Source organism: Acanthopagrus latus, chromosome 5, assembly GCF_904848185.1.
Source record: "Acanthopagrus latus isolate v.2019 chromosome 5, fAcaLat1.1, whole genome shotgun sequence".
Taxonomy (NCBI): Eukaryota; Metazoa; Chordata; class Actinopteri; order Spariformes; family Sparidae; genus Acanthopagrus; species Acanthopagrus latus.
In genome coordinates this window covers 6,508,860-6,533,623 of record NC_051043.1, presented here as the reverse complement: position 1 = coordinate 6,533,623, position 24,764 = coordinate 6,508,860, and the positions used below count along the sequence as shown (strand labels likewise).

Here is a 24,764-nt window from a genome sequence, read left to right as displayed (position 1 = left end):
ATAAGAGCACGCCTCCACTTTGATTCTTGATATAGAAACATAGCGCCATCTAATGGAATGAGCAATCATTGCACCACAAACGGAGGACTTGCGCCTCTTTTGCTTTATATTTCTGTGTAACTTCAACGGAATCAGTGAAAAAAAAAGCAAGTTGAATACATATCATTTAGGTCAGTATTTTGAGCGATTACAGTGTTTTGCCACACCTACACACAGGAAAAGACTATGGGTGGAACAAGCGTTAATCCCCTCCTACTTCCGTATTCACGTCCCACATTAATAACATCCAAATAATGGTTGAAAATCCCCGCTGTCACATGTTGTCAACACAGAAATGTTTAGATAAATTCAATCTATCGCAAAATTCAATATTCAATATCGCACATGAGGTGCAGATATTTCACAAATTTGGCTTTAGCAGAGTTGTTTAGCGAACACTAACTGAACGCATGCGCAACATTTATAAGCTGCAGCTGCAACCCAAAGCTGGAGGCTAGCCTGTTAGCTAGGAAATTACCGGTGTCTGTGATAGTGTCTTAGACATTTGCAAGTTGTCCAGGCGATGGGTACATAAACGTATATGTGTCTATGGCTCTGACTAACGGACAGGAAGTTTTTCATACGCGAGAAGGGATTAGCTTTTAGCGTTTACCATTGAGTGAACTATCTTGATATTGAATCTTCTTTGGTCACGTGACAGACAGCGCCGCTGTGGTCACCTGATTTCTGTTGTGCTGTTGACACAGGAATATGGCTTCCCACCTGTCGTACGGGAGAGTTAATTTAAACATTTTGAGAGAAGCAGCACGAAAAGAGCTTCGAGAGTTTTTGGACAAGTGTGCAGGAAGCAAGGTAATGAACACAACATCATGTGCCTGGCCGAAGCAGCGATAGTTAGCATATCCGTGGACCTGACAGTTAAGCTAGCTAGCCTCTTTAAGCCTCAGTGTTATCATGGAGCTGTCAGAGTCTTGTAAAACACATAAAACTACAGGCCATATAAAGGGAGATATTCAGTCACTACATCCTCCGACAAAATAGCTGTAGGCGTATCAGCATGTTACATATTTATCCTTTAAGTAGCTCAATTTCAGTGTATTATTGGACCTGTTAGCTAATAGCTAAATCACAGGTTACACTGAAACATTTCCGCATGCAGATCATTTCTCAGGTCTTACAATTGATCAACTCAACTAAATGTGTCTTTGTTCTTTAGGCTATAGTTTGGGATGAATATCTGACGGGACCTTTTGGACTGATAGCTCAGTACTCTCTACTCAAGGTAAGTGCCGTCTGTGCAGCTTTTGTCCAGTTTGCAATGTGAAGTACCCCTCAATACTAGGACCAGATGTAGAGCTGCAACTATTAATCGATTAGTTGTCAACTATTTTGATAATCTATTTAAATATTTGCATAATGTAAGGAAGGAAAAGAGTTCAATTCTATGATTACAGCTTCTTAAATGTGATATTTTAGGTTTATTTCCTTCCTTCTCTATTACAGTAAACTGATCATCTTTTGGACCAAATAAGTCATTTAAGGATGTCATCTTGGGCTTTTGGAAACACTGACCAACATTTTCACCATTTTCTGACATTCAATAGGCCATCTAACTAATCGATGGATCGAGAAAATAATCAGCAATATAATCAACAATGAAAATGATCATTGAGTTGCAGCCCTACCTAGATGAAGTATCTGGTGCCAAAGGGACAGCAGTGTATCATATATTTAATAAAGTTCAGGTTTTTGTTTATCAACATCAAACACATGTTTTATAACTGTTTTTTTTTTAGGAGCATGAAGTCGAAAAGATGTTCACCCTCAAGAGTGGGAGGCTCCCCTCTGCAGACGTCAAAAATATCATCTTCTTTGTTCGTCCCCGGCTGGAGCTCATGGACATCATTGCTGAGAATGTATTCAGGTATGGTTTACATATCCCTTTAAGTACAGTTACAGTGTAATTTGAGTTCCTTTTGTTCATTTAACACCTTGCATTATGCACCTTTCAGTGAGGACAAGATGCATTTGGCACGAGACTTCCACATATTGTTTGTGCCTCGGCGGAGCATGCTGTGTGAGCAGAGGCTGAAGGAGCTGGGCGTGTTGGGCTCTTTCATCAATATCGACGAGTACATCCTGGACCTGATTCCCTACGATGGGGACCTGCTGTCCATGGAATATGAAAGTGCTTTCAGGGTGTGTTCAACTTATACATCTCAGATACGTATCAATCACTCTGCTGCTCTGTGATCAAAATGTCTTCGGCTTTGTTCAGACTGCCACGCCAAATCCCTTTTAGCTTATCCAGATTATGTCCAGAGTGATTTTGGAAAATTTGGACAGCAAAAACAACAAAACATTGGAAATAGGATTTTTGTAACTGGATCCAAGCCACTTTTGAAGGCAGTTTAATTTGTTAGTAACACGGTCGTGTTTAGGCACTAGGAGCACTAAGCTAAGGCTAGAGAAAGATAATGGTGAATTTTTATGACATAAAAAGTAACGAGTGACTTGAGACAAACAATATTTTCAATCATTTAACTGTGTAACCTTAAGCAAAGTGCTTTTGTTAAATGTTAAATCTTAAATGTAGTGTTTCATTCACTCAAAGAAAGGCTGTCTCCAAACATCATCCAGACAGTGAAGATGTTTCACCCCAACATAAGTATGCAACAATTAATAATCCACTGGTAATATACAAAAAATATTTCTAGAAGACGAGGTTGAATTCAGAGTAATGGAAGGTGGAATTTTTAATCATTGCAAATAACAGCGTGGACAGTCTGTCTGAAAGATCAAACACATCTGATTCACCTGCTGTTTGAATAAGGCCATGTTTTGCTATACATTATATAAAAACAAATATTTCAGCATGTGATAATTGTCAAGAAATATTTATATATTTGGTATGGTGTATTTCTTACATCTTACGCTTTTTTTGTCTCTCACAGGAGTGCTACTTAGAAAATGACCAAACAAGCCTTTACCACACAGCCAAAGGTCTCATGACCTTACAGGCGCTGTATGGCACCATTCCACAGATATATGGGAAAGGAGAATGTGCACGGGTGAGTATGGTGTGAGTCGTTTTGTGTGGGGGAAAAAAAAAAGGTAATTGCACATGGACAGAGGTTCAGCAGCAGCCAGATGATTTCATTTGTTTGAGAAAGATATTCTCTGCTTGTGCTCAGCATGTTGCCAACATGATGCTGAGGATGAAGAGGGAGTTTGCTGGCAGTCAGAATCAGATCCTGCCTGTGTTTGATACTCTGCTCCTCCTGGACCGTAATGTTGACCTGCTCACCCCTCTGGCCACGCAGCTCACCTACGAGGGTCTTATTGATGAGATCTATGGGATCACTAATGGTCGGAATAAATCTTTTTTTGACTCCCGTGTTAGTCTGATATTATTGCATTTCTGTAATTACATGCATGCGTTTATGTGGTTCTTGACTGTCTTATTTTCCTTGTTTTTAATCACAGGTTATGTCAAGTTGCCCCCTGAGAAGTTTGCACAGAAGAAGCAAGGTGAAGCGAGTAAAGATCTACCCACAGAGCCCAAGAAGTTACAGCTCAACTCGGCAGAGGAACTGTACGCAGAAATACGAGACAAAAATTTCAACGCTGTTGGAGCAGCCCTCAGCAAGAAGGCCAAAATCATCTCAGCTGCCTTTGAGGTTGGTTTCGCCTCATCTTTGTCGGTCTAGCATATTTGCCTGCTCTAAAATGATTACAGTATAATCTTTGTGTTAAAAAAATTTCAAATGTAGTTGTAATGACTGGTACTTTGGCTACATGAGATCACTTCCATCTAGCCCGGCTGCTCTGATCTGATCTGATCTGATCTGATCTGATCGTAATCTCTGTGGCAATTTACGACAAAGGTTTTAACAGAAATCCATTAGATTAGAGAAGTGATGACAATCATCTGGAGGTAGGTAAAGTGCTAAATGTTCAAATAGATTGCTTATCAAGGCCAAACATTACCATTATCTCATCAGCTCAGACATTAGCCACATTGATTGCAATACAAACTATATTAGAAGAGATTGTTAAAGAGCTAAATGAAGGTGGTATTCTAAAAGCAGTGAACATTTAACTTTTTTTAGTGACTAAAGTGATGGAAACATGCTTTATATGTGGAAGGTGTTCAAGAACTGAATTGTGTGAGTATTTTCAACGTTTAGTCAGAAGTGAACTTGTGTATATTGACACTAATTTAAAGTAGATTTATTAAGATGGGATTAACTTTGTTTTATAGAAACACCTTCCTAATCTTTTTTTTTCTGAAAAATTTGAATTGCCTGCCATCTAATTTGTGATTGAAATGAATTTATGATGTGCTGTGTGATTGACTTTTTGTAGTAATGAAGTTGGATTCTGTCATTCCACTTCTGTTTTTCTGAGCAGCAATACCAAAGCCATTAATAGCTCAGCTTGTAAAGTGATATTTTTTGTCTTTTAGGAACGCCACAATGCCAAAACCGTGGGAGAAATAAAGCAGTTTGTGTCTCAGTTGCCTCACATGCAGGCGGCACGAAGCTCACTCGCTAACCACACCTCTATAGCAGAGCTGATCAAAGACATCACTAGTGAGTAAATAAAATCATTTAAGTATGATACTGTTAGCATTTTGGATTGATTCTCACACCATATTTTCATATCTTCATAAATCCTATATGCTATCTTTAGTTTTCAAAAAGTGATCCAACAAGTAGTGAACATAAATAACATTGTTATACAGCATTGTCTTATATTTTTTATGTTTGTTATAATGTGATTAAGTCTAACTAATGTCTTTTGTTTCAGCATCTGAGGCCTTCTTTGATAATTTAACAGTGGAGCAGGAATTTATGACTGGAGTCGACACAGACAAGGTGTTGTTCAACTATATACTTTTTCCAAAGCTAATCTGTCATAAAAATGATTCTCCTATAAATATGTGCGTACATACACTGTGGTTTGATATGATTTTAATAATGTTTACTGATTTCCTCACAGTGGAAATGCCTTATTAAACCTGGTACTGATTTAAATACGAGTTTATACAAAGTGATTTATATGCTGTACTCTATGTATGTTGTCTGTCCAGGTGAACACATATATTGAGGACTGCATCGCTCAAAAGGATCCGCTGATCAAGATTCTACGTCTGGTGTGTATGCAGTCAGTGTGCAACAATGGCCTCAAGCAGAAGGTGCTGGACTACTACAAGAGGGAGATTCTCCAGGTAGAGTCAGAGACATAAAGATCTGTTTTCAGTGGTGGTGTCTTCTCTGTGTCTGTACATTCCGGTTCCTTAAAAAAAAGAAAAAATGCAATATATGCAAGAATTACTAGAGGTGGGTAGAGTGGATAAAACTGAGCTCAATCAAAGGTACTGATACTTTTCAAAATCAGAAGTAAAAGTATCACTGAAATGATTACTTTCGTACAAAAGTACTTACTGAAACAACTTGAATAGTGAGTAACCTAAGAAATAAAAACAACAAAAAAAAATCAATGTGACATTATGTTTAGTTGTGGGTATGACTAGAATTTTTTTTTTTACAGCAGATGGTCTTCCTCAGATAAAGGCCAAGAAGTGAACATACACCTGTACTTACTTCTAGTGAAACTATGAATCATCATCTCCTGTTTAGATAACCTGCCACATAAACACCAGGACAATATTCAAAGTCTGTATCTCTCAAATGTGAATACCAAATATTGCAGTGATGATACTGTAAATCTCTTTACTTGTTGTCTCCTATGTTATGTTATGGTGTGAGTCCCATTGGAAGACAATAAGATCAGAGTGGTTAAATCTTAATGAATTATTTTAGAAGATAATGCTGTTTCATCATTGTCTGTTTAAATAAAAGTGTGTTCACTTCTTCACTTTGACCTGAAGAAGACAGTCAGCATTATATTGGTCATGTCCATATGAATAAAAAAACTGACTTCACCCGACCACTGCTGGGCTGCACAGTGCACTGTTAATTCTTCTGTAAATATTAGTAATCAGCACCGTTTGAAAGCCGCAGCACTGCTGTAGCTCCAGCCGTTATCCTGCTTTGAACAGAGTCATGTGGAGGCGTGGATGTGGTATGATAACAGAGTACCTGGGACCAGCTGACCACCTGCTTCTTAAATGCATAAAGCAGTGCATAAATGCTTAAGTAGATGAGTATATCAAAATGTAACGGAGTAAAAATAATGAAACCCAGAAAAGTTTCTCAAATACATGCAATGTTGTAAATGTAACTTGTTACTACTCACCTTTGAGAATTGCTGCAATTATATTAATTGAATGATTTATTTTTTTCAATAATGCCTTTCATTTGTCTTATGTGCAGACCTACGGTTACGAACACATGCTCACATTGAACAACCTAGAGAAGGCAGGTCTTCTGAAGCCACAGACGAGCTCCAGAAATAACTACCCCACTATTAGAAAAACCCTTAAACTGTGGATGGAAGATGCCAATGAACAGGTACAAAAATTACGAAAAGATCTTTGAGTATTAAATCCATGTTCTTTTGCCGCTTTGAGCTCTTTAACTGTGTGTTTTCTGATCCTGCAGAACCCCAACGACATCTCCTATGTGTACAGCGGCTATGCCCCACTGAGCATACGCCTGACCCAGGTCTTGGCTCGGCCCGGGTGGCGTAGCATCGAAGAGGTGCTGAAGATGCTTCCAGGCCCACACTTCGAGGAGCGACAACAGCTGCCTGCCGGGCTTCATAAGAAACGTAAGGACTGATACAAACTGGGCCTGCTGTTTGCCCTGCTGCTCACTAAACAGAGTAAAAGTAAACAACCTGCCTGCCTGCTACGTGTAGATAAGACCCAGCCTTTGTTTCTGTTGAGTCGATTGCTGAACGGCAGCAGATTGATGGCACAAAGCTGACAATACCACAGAAGCACCGTCAGTGTTTGTGGCTTTTCTCTGAGTCTGTGTTGAAGAGACAGCTAGATAACAACATACTGTGCTTTTCCTCAGTTTTCCTCCATGTCATCGTACAGGCAGGAGGAGGTGTTACACTGATATGAATAATGAATTTGATTATACACTCAATTTGAAATGTGCTAATTAGAACTGTGAGTTTGGGCATTAGACACAGTTGACTTGTTTCTACATGCCTGCCTTACACTGGATTTTAAAAGGTGATAATAAAGGAGTCTAATCTGGGGGGAGTGTGATGGCTAAATTAGTGTTTTTGCATTTCAAAACATGGTGCTTTAGCAGAAGGGAAGTGGCCCTCTTTTATATTCAGTTGTATTTTGTTAAAGGAAAGTTCCTTGAAAAGTGAAAATTCAGCCATTATCTGCTCACCCCATGGCGATGGAAGGTCAGGTGAAATCTTCACTGTAGCTGCTAAGCTAAAAGCATTAGCATCCACCCCATTTGAAGTGGGTGCACAAGCTTGACTGCGTGTCTAGGGTGCAAATCATGTCTTTTCAAATCAGTTCTCTAGGATCTCTAGTCTTCCAAAGACTTGTGTTACACCAGATGAGCTGAAAATTAAATCAAGTCCCCATCTACTTCTTAAGAAATTACAAACAGAAAATTGATAATTTATCAACTCCGAGTGAAATAAAATCTAAACTTAAGAGAAAAGGTCCTTTGTCACACTTCCCATTCCCGCTTTTCCCACAGCAATATCTTTATTCATTTTTCTAAAGTTCTTCCAACAGCAGAGAAACGTGTTCTCATTCAAACGGAGAAGTATCATAAGGCAAATATCAATGACATTAAAATGACATTAAGATTGGTGTGGTAGTGTGTGGTAATACACTTTAATTATAATCACAAGGGTTAAAAGTATCTTGAAAAACTAAATCTTGAAATTAATTCTTTAATGGATTTGTAGCCAGTGTATTTTGGATATGAACAGAGTGCAAAGAACAAAACAAAACTTTTTTTTGGGTGACATGCATCTTCTTGTACTGTTGTGCAGGCCAGCAGGGGGAGAACAGAACAACGCTGGTGTTCTTCCTCGGTGGAGTGTCGTACGCAGAAATAGCCGCTCTTCGTTTCCTCTCTCAAATGGAAGATAGCGGGATGGAGTATATTATAGCCACCACAAAACTCCTAAACGGTACAACTTGGATCAAATCCCTCATGGACCGGCCGGAGTCCCAGACCCCCTGAGTAACCTGCACGCACACCTGGCCACATCAAACACCCCATCTGTCGGACAGACCTCAGCTGCTGTTTCTTTATGTCCATGTCAGTGTACTGCAGGTGTTTCATTGATGTCTGCGCTGGTTAAACATCCACAAGCTCTTTAAAGGTGCCCAGTGGAGTTTTCTTGTCAACAAAGTGTGACTGACTTAAATTAATTTCCCTCTTTATCACATTTGCAAACCATTTTTTTTATGATTTAAATGTGCCTCGTTATATCCATGTTTTTTCTAGCTTGCTTATACTGGTGCTTTCCTTCACTTCTCTGCACAGCACCACCAACAAGCGTTGATCAGTCGAATAGTATGAGACCTGAGCAGGAAAGTGTCACCTGCAGCCTCATGCATAAACATACAGAAGCCCCGGAAGTGATGTGTCGAGCATATTATTTCCTCTGTTTTCCCATCTCTTTTTTTTTATCAAATCTTATTTGTTTTTTCAAGGTCACAAGTTGTTTATGCCATTTTCACAGGATAACAAATGTTGTTCTCGAGAAAACAAGATTTGTTATCCCAAGATAACAAGAGAACAGAAGGGTGATTCGTCTTACTCCTTTCAGCTAAATGTTTATTTGAATCATACAGCAGTACCATGCCAGCAGGCATAAATTGCATCTTAAGAAGTGTAGCAACTGATTTAAGTTGAAATGTTACATTAAGGAGTGGCAAAAAAAATAATTTATAAAGTTCATGTGGTTTGCTTTCAGACTCCCATAATGCACCCCACAGAGCTCTGTGTGTGTAATGGTCTACTCTTATGAATCTTATGAAGTTGTTGTCTTGTTACTTTGGGAAAACATTTGTTATCTCATGATAATGACATAAACAAGGTTTGTTTTCTTGAGGTCTCAAGAAAATGTCCTCATTATCTCTGGAAAACAACAATTGTTATTCCCCGCTAATGAAATAAATAACTTGTGATCTCAAGAAAACAAATAGGTTAATCTGTATTCATGGGACAACAGAGGAAATAATATCTTTGACTGCTTAGCGCTCTCCTATTAACAAAATGCTGACCCATGTGCAAAAGTCAAAAAACAACAACTCCACAGGGTACCTTTCCTTTTTACAGTCCTTTATTTGCACCCAGACAATACAATATAACGCTGGTTTAATGTTACTGTTCATCCTGCATCTCTGTCCTCTCTACTATGAAGCTACTGTATATATGTATGTATGATTAAAACGTATGAGATGATTAAAGATGCACTTCCACAGTGTTTGAAAGCTTTGTAGGCCATTTTTCTTCAGTACTGCAACTGGAACTACACAGTCATATGGGAAGACATCTTGCCTATTGTATAGCAGATTATTTCAGAAAGGCTGGCTGATTGTAATCAGGGAGATCAGATGAAAGGCAGGGATCGTAGTGTATCAGTCGGCAGTGGTCCAGCTCTCTGAAGGAGCAATTAGCGCCGTAACAGGCCTCCCGATCAGCCGGTAATGGCCCTGTGCTGTCTCGAGAGCTCAGCCCTTGGCAGCACATGATTTGACAGCACAGGACACTGATTGAATTAGGAGGCCATTTGCTCCATGTTCCGGTAGAGGATAACTGTGCGGCAGGAGGGTGTTTGATCTCTGTTTCAGTCAATATCGTCTCCGTGCCTTACACTATGAACACGAGGAGACCTGCTGACAGCACTCGGATAGTTTGGTGAAGTAGCTCGGGTAAATCTATGCTTATTTCTATCTATTTCCTTCATTATTTTTTCATTATTTCTTGAACTGCATTGATTTAAGTAATCAAACATACTAAATATCTGATTGATGGCAAAAATCTTACTCTACTTTTTTTTTTTTTTTCCTTTGAGGAGCAGGTGCACTGAAGCCTTAAACTCCCATTAGATCGATCCCAGGGGATTCAGATCCTTGTGATCAGTTCTTGCTTGTGGCTCCTCCTCCGTCATAAGGGCTTGAAACGCTTAAGGCAGCACACACCAACTTGGACTTATAGGCTGGAAGCACAGGAGCCCACTTGCTGATCAGCTCCTGTCCTGCTGCAACAACACCAAGGTATGACTGCTTTAAGATTTTTTATAATTTATTATTTATAAATGTTTGATTTTCTTTCCTGTTTAGTTCAGTATATGTCAGCTAAACCTTCCCCAGGACAAGATATTAACACATTTTAGATACTGCCATTTCTTTTTAACTGTGAGAAATAACAAAACTATTAAGATGGCATGGATGTATCCTTGTAATGTGAGCTTGGTTGGAACTTTGGCAGCCCAAAGAATAACTACTTCACCAGCAACATGAATTACTGTATTCAGCATCTCACCTAAAAATATCAACAGTTTGAAGCATTGTGGAACATTGTCCCAACAGTCTATGTTGTTTGCGAGTGTACAAAGCAGATCAATACTGAATCCATTTAGTGCAATTTACAAATAAATTATTAACAGTGGTGTTGTGGTAGTTCAGCCTCCTCAGCTTGTACAAGGCAGGGAACAAATCACTGTGCACCTCTAATGACAATACAGTAACACACTTGAACACATAAAGCATGGGGAATATTAGAGTAATATGTAAACTATCAAAATTACGAAAGAATGTTATATTTGGCGCTTTTGTATTCTGTTTTGAATTTCAACATATGTTTGCAGAATGGGTCGAGGTGAGAACATGGGACACCTGACTCAACCTGGTCGCAGGCAGAAGACGCAGCAGGACCCTGTGGATCTGGATCCACTTTTCATCCGCTGCCTCCGTACATTCAGGGAAATCCTCAAATTTGTCCTCTTCAGCTACACGGTGCTGTTCGGCGCTTTGCTACTTGCCAGATGGACCACTTATTTCATGGTGGGAAAGTAAAAAAAAAGGAACCGACTGTTGGAGAACGAGCTTGTTCTCGGACTAATGGAGTGAATCGGGCAGACCACTTTGGGATTTGTGGTCCATGCAGTTCCCTTAAATCATTAATGTCTCCATACAGCGACAACAGTAACAGCTGGAGTGATAATGTTTGCAGCCTTATGTGAGTCACACTGTACAGTAGAGCTCAAAGCTTATGTGCATTTTGTTTTTTAAGTAATCAACAGGGTGTTGGCGGATTATAGAGCAACTTTACAGAGGAGCTCATTTTAAACAAGCCAGCTTGCTTCGGATGTGTTTGTTGACCGTGTTAAATGTGCTATCTGGAAGCTGTGATATCTGATGAGTTGCAAAATGACTTTGATGAAGCTGTAAATGTGTGAATATGTAGCATTGAAAATCGGTGTTGTGAATTCTTCAGTGATAAAGCATTGGAGTTGTTTCTATCCCTTGAGAAGCACATATAATGTTTGGTCACAAATGTTTGTGGGAAGGAAAAAGAATATCAGCAGTGACAAAATCAGAGGGATCTGTTTCTCTGTTATAGAACAAATTAGTGAAGCAAAACTGTCTCTGCTGATGGGATCTTGTGTGAAAGATGTATCACCAGGGGGACAAAGCTGATAACTGCCTCAGGGGCCCCAGGCTCCTAGAGGGCCTGAATGCTCCGGATTTACTGTGCACCAACATATCAACCTATATCAGAAATGATGTTGACCTTTAAGCGACACCTGAATAATTACCTAATCCTGAGGCCCTGTCTTGTAGAGTTCTCATTTATTATTTAAAATGATGTACATATTCCTAAATAAATGGGTGTAAATGTGGGTCCCCCTGTGGCTTATATGTCAAGAAGCCAACCATAAAAATCAGTGTCCCCAGTTTGAGTCTGGTTTGCAACCTTTGTTGCCTCACTTTCTCCCCATGTTTCCTGTTATCTATCTTTTATCTGCTGGCTGTAACTGGCATAAAATTCCCCCTACATTTGTTTTTAACAAAACTTATTAAGGACAAGATTGGGACCTCGAGAGGAACGCAAATGTCAGAAAGCCTTTTTCTTCGACACGGAAGACGTTCTGACAGGATACAGTGGGAAATGCAAAGGTGTACAGTAAATAACAAACAGATCTATTGTTAATCACACAAGTAACACCTGCTCATTGCTATTATTTGCAGGGCTGAGTCTGAGGTGCAGGTTCCACAGGATGTGTTGTTGTGTTGAATTTGTGTTCTATGGGTGCAAACAACCCAAAACTTATTCAACATAATTGTTTAAATTCTTAAGAAATCTTTAATGATATTTAAAAGTATTGTATTTGCCATTTGAAATAAATTATTAAATACAAAATGTTACAAATAAATTGTATTTTCTAAACTAAACTTCATATCAAATCGAGTTCACTTTCACTGAGGAGCCAAAACCCCTTTTTGCGCGGTTAGTTCGATTATGCACACTGAAACAATCCACGTGGGCGGGGTTTAGGCCATTATGGATGTTCTAAAAAGACCTTATTACTTTTTATCAAACATTGAACGCTCTATGAGCCAAATTAACCATATGGTCTCAAGAGACGGGGGAAATGGTCACAGTCTGGAGTCAGTCTGGTTAAAACTGCGTGATGCATCCTCACACCGCTCTCCGTTTGATTCCTGCTGAACGCCGCCCGCGCTGCGCCATTTTGAAAGTTTAATACTGGGAGAGGCAGAGGCGAGGGAAATCTCAAAGTAGAGTGCAAAGTCTAAAATTCACTACTGAGGATTGTCGATTACTTTCGTTGCTTTAAAACTATCCTGTGGCGTCTCTGTCAACTGGAAGAGGACTTGTACGGTCTTCGGAGTGACTAACACCACTCGCACGGTTTAGTCCTCCACTGCTCCACGGTCAGAACCACCCAGCCGACCCGGGTCAGCACTGCTCCGGTCCAGGCAGGGCCCGAGCCCGCTACAGAAACACCCTCTGTCTGAGTCGCTCACCATGGCAGGTAAAACTATAGAGAGATGGCCTTTATATTTTTCGATTTCACTTGATTTCCACCAATTACTACCCTGCTTCTCGCAGATGATGGGTTTGCTCTGATGTGGTTAACTAGCGCAGGCTAGCTAGCGAGCTAGCGTCTAAGATGCTAGTATCTGTCACCGACTGTGTGAAAGTGGCTGTTTCCCACTGCAAACACACTTAAAACTGTCTCATTTGGCTAGTGATATACTGCACCACTCACGATATGTAATTCGTATGAAGTCAAGTACAGCCTTGTTCTTATATTAAGGATTTTAACAAAGTTAGCACCAGGCTAACGCGTGTAAAGTTTTGTTTGCAGGCGTGTGTTAAAACTTGTGTTTGTCTGATGCAGGGGCCGGTGGTGGGAACAGTGATTTGCAGTGGTGCTTTTCCCAAGTCAAAGGAGCGATCGATGATGATATCGCTGAAGGTAAGAGCATATGCAGGTCAATGCTAACCTGCACTGTCTACTAGGCATCCTGTGCATGTTTTGAAGTTAGCTTCAGTGCTACTGCTCCACATTGTGTTTGTGGTTTCAATGCAAATCGTGAAACGATCAATGAGTGATTGATGTTTAAGCGTATCAGACTGGTTGGTGGTGTGGAACATTAGTGTTGGAAGTCCAGCAGGTCTCTTTTAGCCTGATGAAACCAGCGGACGGTTGACAACATTCATCTATTTTTAGCATAATTGGTGCAAAATGCAGCAGTCACAGCTTTTACAAATCCTCAGAGTCTATTTGTGTAGTGTGTGTAATGCCAGGTTTGTGTGCTTGGGAGTGAAATGCACAAACTGAATAGTTGCAGGTAATGCTGGGAATATGCTTAAAGTGAAGAAGAAGGAAATCATTGAAGCAGAGAATTTATCTGGTTGAGCAATCATTTTATTTAGGCTGAACTTTAAATGTTCTTTAAGGGCCTAGTTTCAAAGCCATGCAGACAGTCTCATATTTTGAGACTTCTAGTGCAAAGTCAATGTATTGAAAGTGATGGGAATTTCATTTGTGGTGCTCAAAGCATTAAAACATTTAATAAAGTATAAACCCTGAAAGCAAAGTGTCTGTTCAGAAACAGTTTTTGTGATGAAGGATAATCCAAATTCAGGTAAGATTTGAATTGAACTGTTTTCTTCTAAATCAAAGACACTGATGACAACAACATGTGTGACTATCCTAACTAAGAGGAACATTGTATCTGAATGACAATTTGCTACTAAAGTTTAGCTGCCTGCATGGTCTGGTGCAACTTTGGATAAGTCAGAACGTAGCAGAAGGTTGACAACATTCATCTATTTTTGGCATAATTGGTACAAAATGTTTTATAGACTTAGGTGAACTAACCCTTGTGGTGCTGGAGATGATTTAAACACAAAACATAGTGAGACTGAATGCAAATAAAGATAAAGATGGGTCAGTTATTTTTATACATCAAGTTTTTATGCATGCAAACAGAAATAACAGCAGCGGCTTTTAACTGCCTCTTTATCCCTTGACAATGAGCAACTCACAAGTTCCCAAAACACACATGTTGACAGTACATGATGAACTTATATATATACTGGTGTGTGTGTGTGAGACCAGTTGTTTATAGTAAGCGTTGCCTGAGAACAGGTATAAATATGAGCCTTTCCTTGGGTCAGTACAGTATGACAACTCCACGCCAGTAATACAGTCGTTTATCTGACCGCTGCAGAAATGCACTCCTTCTCTTTGCCCACTTTTGCTTTATGGAAGTGTTTGAATGGAGCCAGGTCGTATCAGGCACTTTGTGTGCAGTGTGAAGAGAGGAACAACACCATAGTCTATATTAAGGATTGCATTCCCTCAGAATAGTGCCAGTCTGTAAACAGGGACTGATTGTTGTGTTGGAGGATTTGATGAGAATGCTTGTCTCTGAAAAGTGCTGAATAGTTGCACATCTGAGGGTTTTCTTTCCCCCTGCTTAGAGTTCCAAGTTGACTTAAGGCCTTTGCACTGGCACACTGTAAAGTATATATTCATGCACACCATTGCTCTGTTGTGTCTTCACAGTGGTTGACAAAGTTTTCACCTGGAGGGCTTTTCACACTGCATCTTAGCCTGGGGTCATTCTTACCCTTGGACTTGCTGGTTGTGCTATACTTAGCTCTGGGTTAAGAGTTGACCGTAGCATAACTATTCACAAACATATTTTTTTAACACAGGTTTAACTTCAGGCAAGGGCTTTACGGTTCACACAGTGCTTTTTCTGGCCCTTGGTTAAATGTGTATTGGATTATGGGTTTTAATATTTACAGTCTGAAATGACACATGGTTACTCTGTTTACTGTAGTTTCACACTGGCATCTTCTAGAGCCAAGTTTAGTTGATTGTCAGGCAAGCTTGGGGCTCACTCCTGCGTCGGAGCAGAGCCAGAAATCCATAGGCTTAAATATTTGTTAGCCCACTTTTTTGTCAGGACTGTACCAGTGCGAATGCTTTCATAGCCTGGAGCTAACAGCTCCATTAGCCAGGGGCTCAGACGGTTCGAAGAATGCTTTCAGGCCAGGGATAAGGGTAGTGTGAAACGCCTAAGTGAAGAGACACGAGCAAAGAGTATTTTTAACACTGCTGGAAGAATTTTTAGCATCATTGTGAGGAAGTGAATCCATCAACCAGAAAAGCTTTCCAATGCAAACTATTTCGACATTAAATACACCCCTGTGTTAAACAACACGCTTCTGGCTACAAAGAGCAAAAAAACGTCCACAGTTTCATAATACTCTTTTTACAGCTGACATCATATCTACTGTTGAATTCAACCACTCTGGGGAGCTACTAGCCACTGGGGACAAGGGGGGACGTGTTGTCATCTTTCAGCAGGAGCCAGAGGTAAGTTTTTGTGATTTGTCTGACTAAATCAATGTACACAAACAGTGCAAGTATTGCTTTTCTCACTTGATAAATTCTTAATTTGGTCAAGCTGTGGTGACCATTTTCTTGAATTCAGAATATATGTCGAACTGCCATTTGAAATGAAAATAAAACAAAACACTACATACCTTCTGATAATGGATAAACTGATATGTTGACCCTTGCCTTCAGCATAGGTCTTTTTCTGTCATAACATCTCACTAACTTCTGATCTGTGGTTTGTCTTTGTTTAAGAGTAAGAATCAGCCACAGTGTCGAGGAGAGTACAATGTTTACAGCACCTTCCAGAGCCACGAGCCTGAGTTTGACTACCTGAAAAGCCTTGAGATTGAGGAGAAGATCAACAAGATTCGATGGTTGCCTCAGAAGAACGCAGCACAGTTCCTATTGTCTACAAATGGTCAGTAAACCACTGCGTTCTAATGAAAGTGATTTACTGTTGTAAGTAATCTAAATTGACAGTTTCTTCTATTACTGAGGACGAGTATTTCTTCATTCTCTCCTTGGCAGACAAAACCATAAAGCTGTGGAAAATCAGTGAGCGTGACAAGAGACCAGAGGGTTACAATCTGAAGGAAGAAGATGGGCGATACAGAGATTTCAATACTGTCACAACACTACGGGTGCGTATGAGTTGCTATATCGCTGCCCCAGTAATGTGGAATACTAAGAACAATTGAAATGTCTTGCAACTAGAAGCAAGGGTGTGACTAATAACATTAAGAGTCAAAACTGCAGTGCAGGTAATCATGTAATCAGATACTCCTTTGTTCGACAAGTCGGTGTCTGCTTTGAAAAAGCTTTACTCAGATTTGGTTTTCTCTGCACATTTTCCCCCCGGTCACATGCATCCTCCACTTTAGGAAACACTGATCTATATTTATTGAGTAGTTTCCAAATATAACCTCAGTTTAACAGACTCAACCTTCTTCCTTTTAAAAAAAAAAAAAAAACTGTTACGGTTTACAACAGTAATAGGGACAGCTTTTTTCCTCGCACTCTACCAGCAGAAATCCAAAACATAGCAAATTTTGTCAGACTTGTCTAATAACCCACTGCTTCTTCACCAGTGCTACGAAAACAGTTTGGGATATAAAATCATTAAAAAAAAATGGTGGCCACACTGTCTGTATTTTCTCTGTAAAATAAACATTTACAATCCTTGCTCCTCTCCTCAGGTACCAGTATTCAGGCCCATGGACTTGATGGTGGAAGCCAGCCCTAGACGAGTGTTTGCGAATGCTCACACCTACCATATCAACTCCATCTCAGTCAACAGTGATTGTGAGACCTACCTGTCTGCAGATGACCTGCGCATTAACCTCTGGAATCTGGAGATCACTGATCGCAGCTTTAGTATCCTTTTTGGTTTTTAAAGCTATGCAGCCATCATCTTCTATAGGTCTTCACTGAATTCATCATATTCAGTCCCACAGATTTCACGCATCTCTTATGGTTTTTTATGGTATGGCATTTTAATTTCAGACTATGAAACTTTAGCTCCATTCTAACTGAACACGATTTGACTTCTTTCTCCATATACTGTGTGGAAAAATGGATGGTATTTCCTGGTCAGTGTAGTTCATTGCTTTTAAGGTATGCATCATGCATCCTGATCACCTGCTCAACAAACATGTCAGAATGTGCATAATCACATCCCTGCACAAACCATTTTCCTGACTCCTGTTGTATTTGAAAGTAGATGTTTGTTTTAAGGCTGTCTCAACATTAGTTAAGAATTAAATATTAGTGTGCATTGGTCTTTACCACCATGTCATATTTGATACTACCACCAGGTGTCCCCAAAGTAATGAATTTTCAGATTCATCTACACACAGTCGCTCTTACAGAATTTGTGCAAACCAAATGCCCGCTGTTCACAATGCATTCACAAAATGTGGCAGTGTTGGTGTTGACATGTACCTAGTTCAGAGCACCTCTGGTAGATGGCATTCTGAATGCTTCATCACATTTTAACAGATGATTATTCCATTGTACCATTTTCATAGTCTTGACTTCTAAAATCAACATTAGCTGACCGGGAGCCCTGTTAAACCTTTTGGGCCCCTGGGTGAATGACAATGATTGGCTATGTTTGTACTTTTTTTTTTTTTAATGTCAGAATGTCCATTTACCCTTTGACCTTAACCTAATTTCTTAAGATATTGTTGACATTAAGCCAGCCAACATGGAGGAGTTGACGGAGGTGATCACAGCAGCAGAGTTCCACCCGAACCAATGCAACACTTTTGTCTACAGCAGCAGCAAGGGCACCATCCGCCTGTGTGACATGAGGGCATCGGCACTGTGTGACAAGCACTCCAAATGTAAGCACGGTTTCATTTTCGTCTGGTGTCTGAGCTGATGCTTTTCTTTGGTGGCTAGTGGGACCTTGTTAGGAGAAAGGGAAGGGGAAAAAAAGATTCAACCTTGGTTTCTGTGTCCATGTCTGCCTTTTTTTTGTTTTGTTTTTTAGAGCTAGAACTCAAAGTGCTAATTTTGTGATAGATTTTTCCGTTTTCGAGAGGACGGGCCTGTAGAAACATGTGTTTGTTAGTATGTTTGCCAGAATTACGGGACTGAGAGCAGAGCTGCAGTGATTACTCTATACATTGTATATGTTGCCACAGGTGTATAAAAACTGGGGGTGTACTAATGACATGCATCCTTTCTTTTTTATTTTAAGTGTTTGAAGAGCCAGAGGATCCAAACAACCGTTCATTCTTTTCTGAAATCATCTCATCCATCTCTGACGTAAAGTTCAGCCACAGCGGACGCTACATGATGACCCGCGACTACCTGACTGTCAAAATCTGGGATCTCAACATGGAGTCCCGGCCAGTAGAGACATATCAGGTCTGTAATTGTTGCCAGGCTAAGACAAAAGTGACGGCGTTACAGCAGTTTCCTTTCTGCAGTTTTTAATGTCATTCTGTCACTCTCCACATGAGGGAGGTGTTTTACAGAAATAATAAGGAAATGTTATTTACACCTTTGCACAACTCTTACCTGTTCATTGCTTTCATTTAACAGGTGCATGAATATCTCAGGAGTAAGTTGTGTTCGCTCTACGAGAATGATTGCATCTTCGACAAGTTTGAGTGCTGTTGGAATGGGAACGACAGGTGAGCATCTCTAATATTTGCAGGGTTAAAAGATCCCTCCTTGGGAAGTTTTGTTACCCTGGCAGAATAAAATCTAATTTCTTTATCTGTCTGTTTGGAATCCCCCCCCACACACACACACAGACATGTCATTATGCATGACGCATGCAAATGTTTTGGTCTGACCCTAATTTGACGCAATTGTACCCAGCCACGCCGTCCTTATCAATAACTGTGGTTTTATCTGCTCAGTGCAGAGCAGACGCCTGCACATGGTTTGGGTGGCAGAGGAATAGTCTGCACATGCCACTGTAATGGTTCAGAACAGACACAAACACCTGTGGCTTTTTCATTATACGTTTATAATTACGTGTCTTACTGTTACTCAATCATACCCTGTCTCTCTGCAGCGTTGTGATGACCGGTTCCTACAACAACTTCTTCAGGATGTTTGACAGAGGCTATCGACAGGACATTACTTTAGAGGCGTCGCGGGAGAACAGCAAGCCTCGATCGATCCTGAAACCTCGCAAAGTAAGCACAGGTGGGAAACGCAAAAAGGATGAGATCAGTGTAGACAGTCTGGACTTTAACAAGAAGATCCTCCACACTGCCTGGCATCCACTGGACAACATCATCGCTGTGGCCACCACCAACAATCTGTACATATTCCAAGAAAAACTGAACTAGCATTTGTTGAACCGCTCAGATCCCAGTTTCTGCTTGAGCCCCACTGCTCCGATACACATATACAAACTGTCTGTCTCTTTGCCTAAATCCCCAAGTCTTGATATGATCTGCCCTTGGTGATTTTAGTATTGAATGTGACAAGACCTACTCTGTCAGTGGCATTAAAACATCTAAGCAGGCCATCACAGGCACATGTTACAAATATAAACAAGCAGTTTGTAGATCTGAGCCCAGAATTTGGGATCTAGTATTTTGGGTATTCTCCATCAGGACCACTTCATTCACCAAGCTACTGTTTGCAACTCCACTACATCCCATACCAAAGGGAAAATGTGTTAAATACACATGTTTGGGTAGTTTCTTTCATTATTCTTTTGTGCCATTTTGACATGATTCATTTGTATGTCACAGCTACCAATTGTTAAGTTTTAGTGGCTGCCATCTTTTATTAGTTTGAATAGGAAATCTGTTCTACTTTTTCTGCGTCTTTCTGTCACCAAGTTCCTTTTGGTACTGGCCTGAAACACTGCTAATACAAGCTGTCTACACTCCATGTTTGCCCCAGGTATTTGTCAAGTTGCCAAGTTCACTTGCCACTTCTTTCTTGATGTACAGTGCAGTTATGTTGTTAAAGGACTATTCTAGTGTTTTGTTCTAGCTCATTCTCTAGAAATAGTGTATAACTTACATTACTGCTAACTGTTGTCCATAGCACACCAATATTTATTAGATCAAATTTTGCACTTGAAGTTAGGTGAAGGTGATCTGACGAGGAGACTGAAATCTACTTTTCAGGTGCAACGTAGAGATTGTGATATTCAATAACCGATTACTTCTGTTCCCAAACTTCACACAACAGAACCGTGCTACATGAACAAAACAGCACATTGATGTAACCACTAGATGGCTGTGTTAACTGAGCGAGTCATTTCACAGTGCTCTTCTTGGGTGAAGTATTGTAAACAATGTAACCTGACTTTCAGCTCGATGCATTGCAGATGAGGAATTTGTGCCAAAAAAGAGCTTTGATGCACTATTGTGTCCTAATGGTGCACATTCAGAAGGATTTTTCCATATCTGGCTGTAGTCTAAAGGGCATTTCAAAGCTGAGACATAAAGACTGCAATTTGGATTTGTGGTATTACTTCTTGGCCAGATCACTTGCCCTTCCATCAAGGCAGTCACTGGTTTACATTAATTTCTCTACAGTAAGAGAGTCAACTGACTGAAAACCGTCTTGACTTGTATTCCATCAAAATGAACTATTTGTTGTCTTTGATTAAGTGGAAGTAACTGTCCAGTGATAACACAGCTGCAAGCAGGAAAAACTCTGCATGCACATTCAAGCGTACAATAACATCTGACACTAGAATTAAGTTTCTTTCCCTGTTACTTAAAGGAACAGTTCACCAAAAATGAAAACTCAGTCGTTATCTACTCACCACAATGCTAATGGAAAGTTGTGTGAAGCTTCACAGCAAAACAACCGGGGGCCTGTTTGAAAACATAAAAAAAAAAAAAAAATGTCTCAACTCACTTCATCCAAGTCTCTAAAAGCCTGAAATTAATTGATCAGATGTTATTAGCAATTTCTTAAGCCAAAATCTTCACCCTAGCCTGCAAGATAAAAGCATTAGCGTGGGTCATCTCCGAAGCATCGATGTAATAAATATTTATACAGTGTCTGAGCCAAAGCCCTGTTCATTCCTATGATGGTTGCTCAGTTGCACTTGAAGCCAAAAAGTTAAACTTCCTTTCTGTAAAGTTATCCAGTTTAGCTCCCCGCTAACTTAAACTGGCACATATTCTGCTAAGAGTTATTCCATGGGCTTGTGATGCTCAAAACATGTTTTATTCACAGTTTGACAGCTGCTTCCTTTACAAGGTAAGCTAACAAGAAAAGTATTTTTTGGCTGATGTGCATCATGTGAAGTTGTAATTACATTGTCTGGCCACAAATTGGCTTACACACAAGCTGTTCAAATCTATTTTGATTCTCTGGGCTTTAGTAGAATTGCATGAGCTGTATTGAGCCATTTTGTGTTGTTTTTGGTTGTTTTTTAAATTTGAAAGTCCCCAGCTACTTCAGTGCTTTTGAATGGTGTTTTGCTGTGACGCTCCAGAAATGTTTTGTGGACTACAAAACTGATTTTCCATCTGCATGTGGGTGAGTAGACATTGACAAAATTTCATTTGCAGGTGAATTTATCCTTTCATGTTTGTTTTATGGATTAGAGTTTTTGATAAAGTGGCTTGTAAAAAAAGCTTTTCTGACTAGTTGAAGCTCAAAACTGTTATCCTGTAGTGTCAGAGTCAGGTTTTCTAAACAATCCAAGGTCTCGGCTGCATAACAAAAACCAGACATAACTTACCTCAAGCAAGATTCCAGTTTGTAAGTTGATTTCCCTTGTGTATTAAAAATGGTTGCATTTGGGTAAAATGGAGAGCAGTAATGTTAAGGCTATTTCTAATTAATGGCCAAAAGCACAAGTGTTGTCCTTTTAACAGTGAGAGTGATGTGCGCACACAGTCATCAGATATTGTGGTTTTGGGAGTTGAAAGGGGGCTAATCATGCCAAAGTAACCAGTCCTATACAGAGTTATATTCATTTACAGCTGGTGGAGACTGGTCACCCTTGCACATGTATGGACCACCATATGAAGCTCAGGACAAAAGCTTATATACGTGGAAGGGTGTGATGTAGCCGCTGTCGGCTTCCCCACAAAGCTGGTTATATTGTGTTGCTGCAGATTGATCGGCCGCTTTACCCTCTGGATCTAGTTTCTGTTTGTAGTCTTTTTTTTATTTTATTTTATTTTATTTTTTAAATGATGTTTTGTACTGTACCTGATGATAAAAGAATCACTATAGCTGATTTATTTTTGTATAAATTAAGGCAATAGGATTACAGTCTGATCACTGTAGTTTCTTTAGCTGTCTGTCTCAGACTGATTGTAGATGGAAGGTTGCTTGATTGAGAGGGAACCTTGTCATGACTTTGGGATGTAACATTCTGGCAGGTATTTCTCTCTCCGAGTGTTTTTGTGACATCAAGGAAATGTTTGTTCTCACATGGGATGTCCAAAGAAAAGTATTTTCAGGTGTCAGTAAGCACTATAACAGTTTATTTTTTTAATTTGGCTGACTGTAACTGATGTTCATGTACGTATTTGAAAGCTTCAGAGTCTGAGTTAATGTGGATCCTCTGTTTTTGTGCCATGGTTTTGTTTGATGAATTGTTTCGCTCGCTGTGAAAGAATAGGCCCAGGTGGGTCTAAATGGGAAAGGCATTTTAATCAACGTGAAATGTTAAAACTGGTAAATCAAGCTCTCTCTAAAGCTAGTCAAGTCGGTTGACTAGGCTGAGTTGCTGATTTTGAATTATTGTATAAAAAGGTCTTCTCTCTCCTGTGATCCAGGAGATTATGGACTTGTTTATTTAAAAAGGAGAATTTGTGAAGCACTTAGTTTGCAGATGATTGCTGTATGGAAGCGGTTGTTGATGACCGTATTGAACATGGTAAATGAACACTCTTCTACACTATGCTTCAGTCACATGCTGCCAATTCTCTCCTGGAGCCATCAGGTTGAATATAGCACAGTTTTCCACTTCATTAGAATCACATTTTGATGACAGATTAAACCATTGAATTAGGGCGTGAAGCTTAGTTGTCCACTGGATCATAATTATGTAAGTTTATGTGTCACTGTTACATAAGAGGACTGATTTCCAGTCACTAGGATGCCACCAAAATCCCACCAGACTCCATACAGTGGTATGAAGCTACTGTTGAGTTTCGCTCCCTCAGGGCTTTGGGTAATGACCACAAGTAATGAGACACTTTTCCTGATTTCTAGATTTTCTAAAATTCTGCAGCGTTTGGGAAACCAACTTTTCTTTATTGTCATTAAAACTGGGTGTGTGAGTGTCATTCAAGTTTTTTGCCTCATGGTTTTTTTTTCTCCATTTTTCCATTAACCTGTATAATGTGGCGCCTTTGTCCCGTTCTGCGGTCAAGGATGATCCAGTAAGTTAGCCAGCGATCGTCAATGACACGGCCTGTTGAAAGATGTGAGAAAGGTTTTTAAAAATGGAAACATCTGCAAATATTCAATCAAAAGTGGACATATTCTCATAACATCAGCTTTTTAAAAGAAATCCCATCTTTGCAAAACCCAAAATGCCAGAGCATTCGCTAACATTCATAAATGATGAACAACTAACCAACAGTCTTTCCCCTTTCCGCTCATATTGTCTTCATAGCTGTTGTTCCAAGGTTAAACTACCAACATATTCACACCAGAGCCCTAATGCCTTTTTTATCGCATTAATAAGAAAAAAGATAATCAAGTATGTTTCTTGAACTCTCTGGAGACTGCTCAGGGGAATCTACCGCTGCTCTGTGATCAAAACCTTGTATCTTCAGAAGAAAAAAAAGCAGCATTTCAGGACTTAATCAAAAACTGCCTTATTGACAGGTAGATCAAACACTTTTAGGAATTGAAGTTGCTGTAATTGTTTTTTGTCATGAAATTTAAAGGAAAACTGTCTAAATTGGAGCTATGAGGTTTTTCCACTGAAAGCAGCATTGTATATGTCTGATGTATCACAGGAGTTAAAACAAAAATGCACTTTTTATTTTTGTGAAGTTCATTAATTTGTATGTTTTTTTTTTTTTGGTTTTTTTTTTCAAGGGGCTCTTGAATAAAGATTGTAGGAGGGTTTTTGGTGATCTGTTTTGGGGAAATGAAACTACAAATGGTTCATTGTACAGCTAAGTTTATCTTTGTCAAATGGAATAAAGTTCAATTTAGATGAAAAGTAATAAAGAATTTCAAACCTAATTTATTCTGAGTAAAAATTACTCAACTGCTCTGTGGCTTGTGTATGGAAGATAATGTGCTGGAAAACTGAAAGAGGATCGGTCAGAAGTTTACTTGAGTGCTGTCTTCCCTCTCCGAAATCACATGCACATAACTCGTTAACTATTTTCATATTATCATGTACAGTCTATAGATATCTTCCTGGGTTTAAATAAATACATAAAACAACAAAAAAAAAATAAAACATACAATTCACAATCAACTAGGAG

General features: G+C 39.6%; 2 protein-coding genes across 2 annotated transcripts; both read left to right on the top strand.

Annotated features, from left to right (window-relative positions):
* The first annotated feature begins 481 nt into the window (after window positions 1–481).
* On the top strand, window positions 482–9,404 carry vps33a (VPS33A core subunit of CORVET and HOPS complexes). The gene is made up of 13 exons (XM_037097783.1): window positions 482–852; window positions 1,217–1,282; window positions 1,797–1,924; window positions 2,013–2,199; window positions 2,955–3,071; window positions 3,195–3,369; window positions 3,487–3,680; window positions 4,469–4,595; window positions 4,813–4,880; window positions 5,096–5,233; window positions 6,342–6,479; window positions 6,570–6,738; window positions 7,948–9,404. The coding sequence occupies exons 1-13, from the start codon at window positions 751–753 to the stop codon at window positions 8,139–8,141; spliced, it is 1,803 nt and encodes a 600-aa protein (XP_036953678.1). The 5' UTR covers window positions 482–750; the 3' UTR covers window positions 8,142–9,404.
* A 3,155-nt stretch (window positions 9,405–12,559) lies between these two features.
* ppp2r2aa (protein phosphatase 2, regulatory subunit B, alpha a) lies at window positions 12,560–24,516 on the top strand. Its single transcript, XM_037097799.1, has 10 exons — window positions 12,560–12,969; window positions 13,339–13,416; window positions 15,737–15,834; window positions 16,111–16,276; window positions 16,387–16,499; window positions 17,055–17,232; window positions 18,039–18,203; window positions 18,563–18,732; window positions 18,910–19,001; window positions 19,391–24,516. Exons 1-10 carry the CDS (start codon window positions 12,963–12,965, stop codon window positions 19,668–19,670), a joined length of 1,347 nt encoding a protein of 448 aa, XP_036953694.1. The 5' UTR covers window positions 12,560–12,962; the 3' UTR covers window positions 19,671–24,516.
* The last annotated feature ends 248 nt before the right edge of the window (window positions 24,517–24,764 follow it).